The 14087-nt window shown below is 24.1% G+C and overlaps 1 protein-coding gene across 1 annotated transcript; it reads left to right on the top strand.

Moving 5' to 3' along the window:
• Positions 1-4640: 4640 nt before the first annotated feature.
• LOC150026009 (uncharacterized) lies at positions 4641-9650 on the top strand. Its single transcript, XM_090304856.1, has 2 exons — positions 4641-5340; positions 8796-9650. The coding sequence occupies exons 1-2, from the start codon at positions 4668-4670 to the stop codon at positions 9497-9499; spliced, it is 1377 nt and encodes a 458-aa protein (XP_090160982.1). The 5' UTR covers positions 4641-4667; the 3' UTR covers positions 9500-9650.
• Positions 9651-14087: the final 4437 nt, after the last annotated feature.

The following is a 14087-nucleotide window of genomic DNA, read 5'->3' as shown; positions in this document are numbered from 1 at the left end:
ATTAGGAGGTTTATATATATATATATATATATATATATATATATATATATATATATATATATATATATATATATATATATACACTAGTAGTAAACTTTTAAATGTTGAGATCAATTAAAATAAAACATAAGTCTTATTTATCTTTCTATCTTATAAAAGTTTAAATATACACATATCAATACACACAAAAAAAATGAATTTTAACAACCACCAAATCAGTTGCTAAAGTTTAGAAGTCAATTGCTAAATTTATTTGTGACTGAATAGTGATTAAATACATGTGGTAGAGAAAATCCTAATTGCAAACCACTTTTTCTATCGTTCGCTTTTTTTATCAGAAAGAGTTTGGTCACCTAATTCTAGGAGACCAATTTTGCAACAAAAAATTGATGGCAAATTCTATTACTAAATCAATGGCTAAGGTAAATGGAAATAGCCACCAATTTTTATGTCGCTATTCGGATTAAATCATTAATTAAAATAAAATAATTTAGAGTGACTAATTTGAAGACTAAATTTTGGACTATTTGTGATGAAATTTGTTTTAATCATTAATTATTATTGTTAATTTTATTTAATATTTTTTAATGTTATTTAAAACTATTTAATGTTATTTATTGATATTTAATGTTGTTTTTAATGTTATTTAATGTTAATCATGTCAATCGCATGAGTATATATATATATATATATCATATAACGAATACGTCAACTACTCTTTGTTATTATATTGTGATGATTATTATTATAATGTTTAATCATCCTTTTAATGTTCCTACATTAAGGGTCAAAAATCAATTATAACTCCGAAATTTTAAAAACTTCAATGTCGCTTCAACTTTGTCCGTAACTTATCTTTTTAGTACAAATTTAGCAACTGAAACCAAATTGAAGTCGCTAAAATAGATTGCTTTTTTATCCTTATTTCGATCACTAACAACATCACTTTTGTTTTACTGCATACATGTACCAATTTAGCGAATAAAATTTAGCTACCATTATTTTTTTGTAGTTATTTTAGTTTTTACAGAAGCTAATATCATTTACAAATTATTTTGTCGTTATTTTGGTCAAAATTTGTGATATATGTGAATCAGCCGCTATTTTGCTCAAAATTTCTGATTCACTTATTTTTATTGCTAAAATCGGTCACTAAATGACGTTTTTTGTAAATAGATTATTTCGTTGTTGTTTTGGTTGCAAATTTGTGAAAGATGTCAATTATTTGTTATTTCGATCATAATTTGTGACCAACTTATTTTAGTCACTAAAATTGATCACCAAATAACCTTTCTTTTAGTGATCACTACAAAAATAATTATATTTACAAACGAAATTCCATACATAATAAAGGTGTATATAATTCTATGTTTCCATACATAATATGGTGCAAATAATTCATGTTTACCACTTATGCTCATTTGTAGGTAATGTTTTCCATCCATAGGTAATATTTCCCATCAATGTTCATCTAATGTTAGAGAGAATCAAATTCACGTTCCATGAATAAATATAAAACCTATAATTACTACACTAGATAATATATGATTTTTATTATTGTTATTATGACTAAGAAAAACATAGTCGTTATCGTGTTTGTTTGTCTGTATTTTTTAAATATTTTTTATTTAATATCATATATGATAAGTTTATACTAATTGTATTTTTTTTTTAATTATTATATGGTATAAAAAAACACTAATTTGCAGTGTCCTGGTTTTTCGACAATAAATTCTTCTTTAAGTGATGTTTTTAACAAAAAAGACACTAAGTAAATTTTTAAAAACATATATATATTTATTAAATTATAATCACAATTGAGTAAATTTATATTATTTAAGTGAAAAATATAATTTATCTTTAAAGAGATTCTTATGTCTAGATCACACCATCCATAATTTTTTAACTTTATAAAAACTAAATAATAAGAAAATAATATTATGTATGTATTACACGTTAATACTGCATAATCTATAATTAAAGATTAAATAAATAATAAGAACCTCATAAATAATAATATTTTATTTTATAAAAATATTATTATTATAATAAGTATGAGTTAATACAAAATTCTCTTATATTATATTAATGAGAAAACAACTAATTAGAATATATACTTTATTATATGTAAATTTGAATAATTAAAAGATTGAAAGTAAATAAATAATATATATATAAGTAATATTTTTTTTACTAAATTTGAAAATTGAGTTTTATCTTTTGGTACTATAAAGTCTTATCTAATGAAAAAAATTATAAATAATATATTTAATATAAAGAATGTGATCCATATAAATAAAAATATATTATTTTAAATTATTTGATTCTCATGAGTTTTTTTTTATTATTAAATTTTTATATTAGGGTTTTATTGACATTGGAGGGTTGTTTTTGGGGTTATTATAACGATTCTCGTGAAACATATATAGAAATGACACAGAGGAAAAGGGGGGAAATTGCACAACAACAAAATATCAACAAGAAATAGGGGAATTGGAAAACGACGTCGTATCCCAATTGGGGCACACATTTGCAATCAAAGGAATAAATAACATCAGTAACTGAGATTTTAGAGAGAGAAAGACGAAGAAATAGAAAAAGAAAGAAAAACAAGAACAACACAACAAGCATAACCCAAAATTAAAAATTTATAATCATCATGTTATAAAATAATTATTGTTATCTAAATTAGTTTTTATTAGTGATAAATAGTTTTAAATTTATATCTAATTAGTTAGTAGCTAAAACTTTGAGAGCGTTCTAGTATGTCTAACATAGTACCATATCGCTTAGGAGTTGAGGTTAAAATCAGTTTATATACACATTCATTTCTTAATTCATTGAAACATCTTTTAAGAATAAAACAAAATGAGATAAAGCTTTAAGCTCCAAAATGGACAATACTTTATTAGATATCAATTTATAAATTATTTATTAATAATATAAATTAATTTATATATTAATTAGTTTTTATTTAATATATTTTTAATAATATTGTAATAAGTGTGTCTTGATGATAAGAGTAATGTAAATCACGAATGTATCAAATTATATTCCTTAAAATATATTCTATTATTGAATCATGATGAAGAGACTATTTTTTTTTAATTTTTTTAATCAATCTTAAGATAAGATCATTGACTAAGTTATGATTGTGAAAGCATTAAAATCATTGATTAAGGTATGATGGTCAAATCATAACATGCATTAACACATAAATCAATTGATAAGATTAATTAATTAAGAATCTTCAATGATTGTTTTCCAATTTTCACTCTTCACTCCCATTTTTACTTTCATCAATGTCAAATCTTATCCTTTCTTTTTCAAAAGTATATTTAATGTTCTAAAGAACTAATTTTTAAATAAATTCGTTCAACACATTTTCAAATTCCAAATTCTTCCTTCATTACAGTTGTTTGTATTGTACGAGGTAGGAACGACTAAAAAATGCTATATTTTTTTAAATGGAAATAATCATTATTCAAAATATTGATTTGTGATTTAATGGTTAAATTTATTTTTGAGTAACTGTTAATTAATAATACTAATAATAATTAAAGAAATAAAATAATAATAATTATTATTATCATATTTTCAATCTCTTTTCCACAATCCAAATAATCATATCTTTCCTTTTTTTTTCCTTTATTGTTTAATGATTAGAGATAAGTTGAAAGCTTGTATTATAATCATAATTATTAAGCTTACTTTAGATTCCCATTAATTATTAAGTAGAAGAAACAAATGGTGGTGACCTACATGTGTAAAGCTTAATGATTTTAAGAAGAACCAATCATAAGTGGATACAAATTATAAAGATATAAAGATAAAATGAACCAAACAAACATATTTAATAAAATATACTTTAATACATTTCTTTTTTAGTGCTCACAATGTATTGAGAAGATCCTTTACTGAAGTTATTTAAATAAATAATAACTTAATACACAATAAATGTGTGGTATAGGTTGAGATTATCTTCAACTAATCTTTTTTATCATCACAGTTTAATAAAATTATCATCTTTATCTACTAAGATAATTACATTTAATTATTGATATTTTGTAATACTAATAATATGATAAAATAATTAAAACACATAATCAGAGTCCATTGAGGTTACAAGTACATTAAATTCAAAATAAAAATTATTCAATAAATAAATAGAAAAATTATTATTATTATTATTATGAGTAATACTCTAAGTAGTTGTGGATAATATTTTATCTATAAGTAATATTGATATTAATATTATTAATAATATTAATAAGAGTATTAATAACAATATTGTTAATCTAAGGGTAATCATTTGTATACAATGTTGAATTTACTCATGAATGTATATCTATTAACAATAATTTGTATGTAATGTTAAGTTTAATAAGAGATACATATGTAAGTAGTAATCCATATTAAATTTACTCACAAATTTGTATACACATGTAATAATCAATAAATAAATTTAAAATTTATTCTAAAGATTTCTATTCATTTTAAAGAGTATAGTCATGGTATATAGAAAGATTAGTCAAGATTATATAACTAGTATTTTTATTCCATATTAATAATAACTTTTTTTATTATTAATACTATTTTATTTCTTTCTCATGGTATACTATAAATGTTAGCATTGAGCTTCTCATTTTCTTATCAAGGAATCCAAAATGGCCATTAGCTTAAGTTCATTTGTTTTGTTTCTTGTTTTCTCAAATATAGTCATAGCAAATGTTACATTTGCCTTGAATAACATCCAAGATTTCAACATGGAAGAAACCTTTCCCCCTAAAGCTCAACATGACTTGAATCCAACAACTCAGTTTAATAATGTGATTAAAGCTCTTACTCATAAATTAGCTGTTAGAACCATTGGAGACATACATTTTCATACTCTTCCCAAAGGCCCTGTTCCACCTTCTGGACCTTCACATAAGTGCAGTACTCCATCTTGTGATAGAACCATTCAAAACATACATTTTCATACTCTTCCCAAAGGTCCTGTTCCACCTTCCGGACCTTCACATAAGTGCAGTACACCACCTTGTGATAGAACCATTAACAACCTACATTTTCATACTCTTCCCAAAGGACCCGTTCCACCCTCTGGACCTTCACATAAGTGCAGTACTCCACCTTGTAATAGAAACATTAACAACATACATTTCCATACTCTTCCCAAAGGACCTGTTCCACCTTCTGGACCTTCACACAGGTGCAGTAGTCCACCTTGTAATAGAAACATTAACAACGTACATTTTCATACTCTTCCCAAAGGGCCCGTTCCACCCTCTGGACCTTCACATAAGTGCAGCACTCCACCTTGTGGAAATAAATTAAAATAATTGCCTATTAGAGTGACATTGTTGCACTAACTCAATGTGCTATTGTGTCTTTTTATTTGAATGAGTGAGTGTAACTATTTGTAATAAATTAATTCAATATTGTCAATATTAAATAATTTAATATTTTCTAAGCAATTTCACACATGAATAAGTCGCTCCTTGGTTTTATTATGCATTATTTGTTATATTAAATTGATTTTATATAGTATGTAGTATCCAAAATTTGGAATAAGGAGAAGAGATATAATTTGAAAGTACTAGGAGGTTTATATATAGATTTTTTTATATATGTTGACTAGTGGTAAACTTTTCAATTCTAAGATCAAATTAAAATAAAAACATAATTTTTATTTATTTTTGTATCTTATAAAAGTTTAAGTATATGCATATATCAATATTCTATCAATATTCTAAAAAGTAGAGTATGATGTGTTAATAAATTAATTAAAGAGGAATCACAACAAGAAAGAGAGGAGGGAGTTCAAACTTTGATAAAGACTTCAAGAAATTATGACTCACAAGCAAGCACAAGAAAGTTAAATGAAGAACTCAATATAAGGCTAGTTTATTTGATTGTCACCACTAACAAATTTCTCCATTTTTGTTTTGGTAGTAGAGTTGTGACAGATGTTAATTGGTCGTTATTTTAGTCATGATTTGCATTAGTCTTTTTAGGTCACTTAAATTGGTTATTGAATGATATTTGTTAGAATGATTTAGCAACACAAATAAATTGGTTGCTAAAATAAATTATTTTTCAGTCATTATTTTGTCGTTGTCATCACTCTTCTTTTACTTCATACAATCGTTGATTTAGTGACTAAAATTTAGCTACCATTATTTTTTGTCACTATTTGAGTCGTTGCAAAAGCTAATATCATTTACAAATTATCCTATCATTATTTCGATTGCAAGTTTGTGACATATGTCAATTAGTCACTATTTCAATCACAATTTATGATTGACTTATTTTGGTTGTTAAAATCGATTACTAAATGATTTTTTTTTAGACAAATTATTTTGTTTTTGTTTCAGTTTCAAATTTATGAGAGTTGTCAATTAGTAGCTATTTCAATCACAATTTGAAACCAATGTATTTCAATCGCTAAAATTGTTCACCAAATGATCTTTTAGTGATCACTACAAAATAATTGCATTTACAGAAAAAAATATAATTTATCTTTAAAGGAGATTCTTATATCTAGATCACACTATCCATAATTTCTTAACTTTTTAAAAACTAAATAATAATAAAATAATAATATGTATGTATTACATGTTAATACTACATAATCTATAATTAAAGATTAAATAAATAATAAGAACCTCATAAATAAAAATATTTTATTTTATAAAAATATTATTATTATAATAAGTATGAGTTAATACAAAATTCTCTTATATTATATTAATGAGAAAACAACTAATTAGAATATATACTTTATTATATGTAAATTTTGAATAATTAAAAGATTGAGAATAAATAAATAATATATATAAGTAATTTTTTTTACTAAATTTAAAAATTGAGTTTTATCTTTTTGTACTATAAACTCTTATCTAATGAAAAAAAATTTATAAATAATATATTTAATATGAAGAATGTGATCCATATAAATAAAAATATATTATTTTAAATTATTTGATTGTCATGAGTTTTTTTTTATTAAATCTTTATATTAGGGTATTATTGACATTGGAGGGGTGTTTTTGGGGTTATTATAACGATTATCGTGCAAAACATATATAGAAATCGAAAAAATGACGCAGAGTAAAAGGGGGAAAATAACACAATAAAAAAATATCAACAAGAAATAGGAGAATTGGAAAACGACGTCGGATCTCCATTAGGGCACACACTAGTAATCAAAGGAATAAATAACAACAGTAACTGAGATTTTAGAGAGAGAAAAATAAAGAAATAGAAAAACAAGAACAACACAAAGGACACAAGCATAACCCAAAATTAAAAATTTATAATCATCATGTTATAAAATAATTATTGTTATGTAAATTAATTTTTATTATTGATAAATAGTTTTAAATTTATATCTAATTAGTTAGAAGTTATAACTTTGAGAGTGTTCTAGTATGTCTAACATAGTACCACATCGCTTAAGAGTTGAGGTTAAGATAAGTTTATATACACATTCCTTTCTTAATCCATTGAAACATCTTTTAAGAATAAAACAAAATGTGATAAAGTTTTAAGCTCCAAAACGGATAATAGTTTATTAGATATTAATTTATAAATTATTTATTAATTTATTAATAATATAAATTAATTTATATATTAATTAGTTTTTATTTAATAAAATTTTAATAATATTGTAATAAGTGTGTCTTGATAAGAGTAATGTAAATCACAAGTGTAGCAAATTATATTCTTTAAAATATATTCTATTATTGAATCATGATCAAAAGACTATTTTTTTGAATTTTTTCAATCAATCTTAAGATAAGATCAGTGATTAAGTTATGATTGTGAAAGCATTAAGATCATTGATTAAGGTATCTTGGTCAAAACATAACATGCATTAACACATAAATCAATGGATAAGATAGATTAATTAAGAATCTTCAATGATTGTTTTCCAATTCTCACTCTTCACTTCCATTTTTACTTTCATCAATGTCAAATCTTTTCCTTTCTTTTTCAAAAGTCTATTTAATGTTCTAAAGAATTAATTTTTAAATAAATTCGTTCAACACATTTTCAAATTCCAAATTCTTCCTTCATAACAATTGTTTGTATTGTACAAGGTAAGAATGACTCAAAAATGCTATATTTTTTAAAATGGAATTAATCATTATTCAAAATATTGATTTAGGATTTAATGATTAAATTTATTTTTGAACAATTTTTAATTAATAATACTAATAATAATTAAAATATAAAATTATTATTATTATCATATTTTCAATCTCTTTTCCACAATCCAAATAATCATATTTTTTTTTTATTGTTTAATGATTAGAGATAAGTTGAAAGCTTGCATCATAATTATTATGTTTACTTTAGATTCCCATTAATTATTAAGCAGAAGAAACAAATGGTGGTGACCTACATGTGTAAAGCTTAATGATTTTAAGAACAACTAATCATAAGTGGGTACAAATTATAAAGATATAAAGGTAAAATTAACCAAACAAACATATTTAATAAAATATACTTTAATAATTTGTATGTAATGTTAAGTTTAATGAAAGATACACAGTAGTAATCCATATTAAATTTACTCACAAATTTGTATACACATGTAATAATCAATAAATAAATTTAAAATTTATTCTAAAGATTTCTATTCATTTTAAAGAGTATAGTCATGGTATATAGAAAGATTAGTCAAGATTATATAACTAGTATTTTTATTCCATATTAATAATAACTTTTTTTATTATTAATACTATTTTATTTCTTTCTCATGGTATACTATAAATGTTAGCATTGAGCTTCTCATTTTCTTATCAAGGAATCCAAAATGGCCATTAGCTTAAGTTCATTTGTTTTGTTTCTTGTTTTCTCAAATATAGTCATAGCAAATGTTACATTTGCCTTGAATAACATCCAAGATTTCAACATGGAAGAAACCTTTCCCCCTAAAGCTCAACATGACTTGAATCCAACAACTCAGTTTAATAATGTGATTAAAGCTCTTACTCATAAATTAGCTGTTAGAACCATTGGAGACATACATTTTCATACTCTTCCCAAAGGCCCTGTTCCACCTTCTGGACCTTCACATAAGTGCAGTACTCCATCTTGTGATAGAACCATTCAAAACATACATTTTCATACTCTTCCCAAAGGTCCTGTTCCACCTTCCGGACCTTCACATAAGTGCAGTACACCACCTTGTGATAGAACCATTAACAACCTACATTTTCATACTCTTCCCAAAGGACCCGTTCCACCCTCTGGACCTTCACATAAGTGCAGTACTCCACCTTGTAATAGAAACATTAACAACATACATTTCCATACTCTTCCCAAAGGACCTGTTCCACCTTCTGGACCTTCACACAGGTGCAGTAGTCCACCTTGTAATAGAAACATTAACAACGTACATTTTCATACTCTTCCCAAAGGGCCCGTTCCACCATCTGGACCTTCACATAAGTGCAGCACTCCACCTTGTGGAAATAAATTAAAATAATTGCCTATTAGAGTGACATTGTTGCACTAACTCAATGTGCTATTGTGTCTTTTTATTTGAAAGAGTGAGTGTAACTATTTGTAATAAATTAATTCAATAATGTCAATATTAAATAATTTAATATTTTCTAAGCAATTTCACACATGAATAAGTCGCTCCTTGGTTTTATTATGCATTATTTGTTATATTAAATTGATTTTATATAGTATGTAGTATCCAAAATTTGGAATAAGGATAAGAGATATAATTTGAAAGTACTAGAAGGTTTATATATAGATTTTTTATATATGTTGACTAGTGGTAAACTTTTCAATTCTAAGATCAAATTAAAATAAAAACATAATTTTTATTTATTTTTGTATCTTATAAAAGTTTAAGTATATGCATATATCAATATTCTATCAATATTTTAAAAAGTAGAGTATGATGTGTTAATAAATTAATTAAAGAGGAATCACAACAAGAAAGAGAGGAGGGAGTTCAAACTTTGATAAAGACTTCAAGAAGTCATGACTCACAAGCAAGCACAAGAAAGTTAAATGAAGAACTCAATATAAGGCTAGTTTATTTGATCGTCACCACTAACAAATTTCTCCATTGTTGTTTTGGTAGCAGAGTTGTGACAGATGTTAATTGTTATGACTAACGTCGTGCCTGATAATATGTGATTATGTTATTATTATTATTATTATTATTATATTAGGGAAAAATATGGATGTTATGGTGTTTGTATAAATAATATCATTATATTATAAATTTATAGTAGTTATATTTTTTTCAATTAGTATGATAAATTTATAAATGTTATTATAATTTGTAACATGTATTGTACGAGGGAGGTAGGAGGTAGGAACGACTCAAAAGCTATATTTTTTTAAATGGAATTAATTATTATTGAAAACATTGATTTAGATTTAATGAATAAATTTATTTTTAACTAAGTGTTAATTAATAATACTAATAATAATTAAAGAAATAAAATAATTATTATTATTATTACTAGCGGGAACACAGGCACTCACATGCTTGTGTATCCGCATTTTCATTTTTACTATTTATATATTCATATAATTTTAATAAATATTAAATTATATGAGAAGATATGTAAATTATATAAATGCACCATTGATAATAGTTTTATTAAGATTTTATGTTAATTTTTTTATATTTTTATTTTATTGTTTTTAATATTAAATTTTGATTTAACTTGGGTGTAATCTTGAACTTTGTAAGGTTATCAAGATTAAAATTAAGATTTAAAAAAAATGGATCAGCCAACAATGTCAAAACATAATGCAAATGGTTGAATGTTGGAAGTTGTAGAATCTATCACCATATCAATTTAATTCACATCTCCCATGGCAAAGAAGTTGAAAAAAATAAAATAATAAACTAAATACAAATTACCAAACTTCCAACTTATGTAATATCTAATAGATCAAACCACCAGTAGACAAAAAAACTTTGCCCGCAAAGCTGGGCTTAGGATTCATACAAAAATATACAAAAAAATTAAGAAAGCAATAGAAATAAAAATGTTCAAATCCTATAATAATGAGACACGTCTATGCTTCGAACGCTTTGGGAATTGCGAGAAAGAGGAAGCAATGGTGATTGTTGTTGTACAGTGGTGATTGAAGAGGGGCTAAGATGGGTTAGAGTAGGAAAAGAACATGGAGCGTGAAGGTAGAGGGTTCAAAATGTGTCAAAATTTATGAGCATTTTTTTTTCTTTGGATGCAACGCCTGAAACTACTCCTTATAAGGAAGTGGAAGAAAGTGGTAACCGTTCAACTACTCTTATAAGGGAGTGGATGTAACTGGTGAAAATTACTCCTTCGTAAGAAAGTGAATGTAAATGGTGACGTTGAAAACTACTGAAGAAAGTGGTAATAATCAAATTGTTCACGTTGGTCACTACTCACATTTCCTAATATTTATTTCTCTCTCATAAAACAGACACTCCCTCTCATTATCCAATTAATTTTCAAAATAAATTATCTATTTCAATTCAGTTGCTCCATTTATTTCAAATATTTTATTAAATTTATTTCTCTCTCATACAACAGACACTCTCTCATTATGCAATTAATTTTCAAAATAAATTATCTCTTTCAATTCATAATCACTCATTCACCTTTCTTTCAATTCAAAACGTTCATCCACCTCTCTTTCAATTCATAACTATTTCTCCACATCTCTTTCAATTCAAAACCGTTTTTCCACCTCTCTTTCAATTTAAAACTGCCCCACGTATACCAAATATTGTAGAAAAAAATAAGAAAGGGCACAATGACCATACTACAATAATAAAATTAAATATTAATATAAGGATAAAATGGGAAAAAATTAAGAGCAGTTAAGAGGGAATAAGAAATGACACCATGACCATAATACAATAATAAAATTAAATATTAATATAAAGATAAAATAAAAAAAAAATTTAAGAGCAGTTAAGAGGGGAATCCCCTATATATTATCATATTTTATGTCTTTATACTTTACAAAATCTGGAGTCTTTATTTTTTTATAATTTTAGTTCTTTAATTTTTTAATTATCTTTAACTTTTAAATTTTGAATTTCCTTTTATGTAATTTTGATCCTTACTTTTTAATTCTTCGTAGCTTTACTTAGTTTTGAATTTTAAAAATACGTTAAATTATGTAAAATTAAATTTAGGACCAAATTTCTCCTGCTAATAAATGATCTTTTAAATATATAAAAGTAATAATTTATTTTATTATAGCAATCAAATTAACTACATTCTTTTTATTTATTTCTCTTTCCTTTTTAATCTCTTTTCCATAATTCAAACAATCATATATTTTTCCTTTATTGTTTAATGATTAGAGATAAGTTGAAAGCTTGTATTATAATCATAATTATTAAGTTTACTTTAGATTTCCATTAATTATCAAGCAGAAGAAACAAATGATGGTGACCTACATGTGTAAAGCTGAATGATTTTAATGAATGATTTTAAGAATAACTAATCATAAATGGGTACAAATTATAAAGATATAAAGGTAAAATGAACCAAACAAACATATTTAATAAAATATACTTTAATACATTTTTTTTAAGTGAACACAAGGTATTAAGAAGGTTCTTTACATAAGTTATTTAAATAAATAATAATTTAATACACAATAAATGTATGGTATAGGTTGAGATGATCTTCAACTAAATTTTTCTTATGATCACAGTCTAATAAAAATTAGCATCTTTATCTACTAAGATAATTACATTTAATTATTGAGATATTGTAATACTAATAATGTGATAAAATAATTTAAAACAGATAATCAAAGTTTATTGAGATTACAAGTACATTAAATTCAATATAAACATTATTCATTAAATAAATAGAAAAATGTGTGGCTATTATTAAATAGAGTGGACAATTATTGTGACATGTGAAAAGGGCATTTTGCTAATTGAAAGATGACAAGGAGGGTAATCCCATGTGAGGACATTATTAAGGTCACAGGTGTTATCACTTTTCTCATACCAATGTAAGACAAATTGTCAAATAGTTTTTTTTTATCATTAATTTAATATGAAATATAAGATCACTTAAAAAATTTGTAAAAAATTGTATCCACCCTTCTTAATCGATTTCTAGATGAAACACAAATTTTAAGAATTTGAAGATTTATAAATTTTATAAATTTATTAAATTAATTAATTATACCAGAAACTTCTTTATCTAATTTAATCTGTTTGGTAAATTTTCAAATTTTCAAATTGATCTAATAATTAAATCTATTGATAGTTCTGTTTACATAATATGTGTGTAGATATAATTTGTTTCTAGTTATATATATATATATATATATATATATATATATATGTTTGATTTTACTTTTAAAATCTCAAATCTATGTTTACAAATAAATTTAAAATATATATTTACATAAGTTAATTACTTATTTTAATATATTTTAGATTATACAGTCTAAAATATATTTTAAAATTTTATAATCTAGTAATTAAAACATGAACATTTTAAACTTTTGTAAAAACTCAAATGAAATAGAAATTAACTCAATTTTCTAACAAAGAAGGGGAAGCAGGGAACGATAAGATAGTTGTTTAAAATTCATAGGCCGAAGAGTGTCAAATCAAAAGAGTAATAGAAAACAAATAGGGTTTACTTCATGCAGTTAGTTGACTCAAGATTTTGAATTTCCTTTTACACTAAATTTTGTAATTTCAAAATATCTTTGATAGATCTCTTAAAATAATTTTAAAAAAATAAAGTTACATTTAATATTTAAAAATATACATTTAATCAATAGAATAATAGAGATAATTATATTACTATTTACTAATTTTTACCCATTGAGTTAGATTTTAAACTCAGAACCCGTGATCCAACCCAAAAGAGATTGGACTGAGTTAGAATCAACCTAATCTGTATTGGACTTCTCTCCATATGTTTTTTTTTTACCTCCATAATTATTTTTTATTCCAAAAATATCCTTATGTAATATTCTAAATTATGGCATTTTTTAAATTTATAATTAGCTTCTGAATTATGTAATTCAGAAATCTTTTTTCAAATACATAATTAGCTTCCAGATTA

Source organism: Phaseolus vulgaris, chromosome 7, assembly GCF_051622355.1.
Source record: "Phaseolus vulgaris cultivar YP4 chromosome 7, ASM5162235v1, whole genome shotgun sequence".
NCBI classification, from domain to species: domain Eukaryota; kingdom Viridiplantae; phylum Streptophyta; class Magnoliopsida; order Fabales; family Fabaceae; genus Phaseolus; species Phaseolus vulgaris.
Note: the sequence above shows the minus strand (reverse complement) of the source record. Positions and strands in the feature narration are given on the sequence as shown.

What these genes read in the sequence shown, in the direction of transcription:
- LOC150026009 (XM_090304856.1), top strand. Translation starts at nt 4,668, where the DNA reads ATGGCCATTAGCTTAAGTTCATTTGTTTTGTTTCTTGTTTTCTCAAAT. An exon ending in TTGTGGAAATAAATTAAAAT is followed by an intron (nt 5,341 to 8,795) that starts AATTGCCTATTA and finishes GTTAGCATTGAG; the next exon opens with CTTCTCATTTTCTTATCAAG.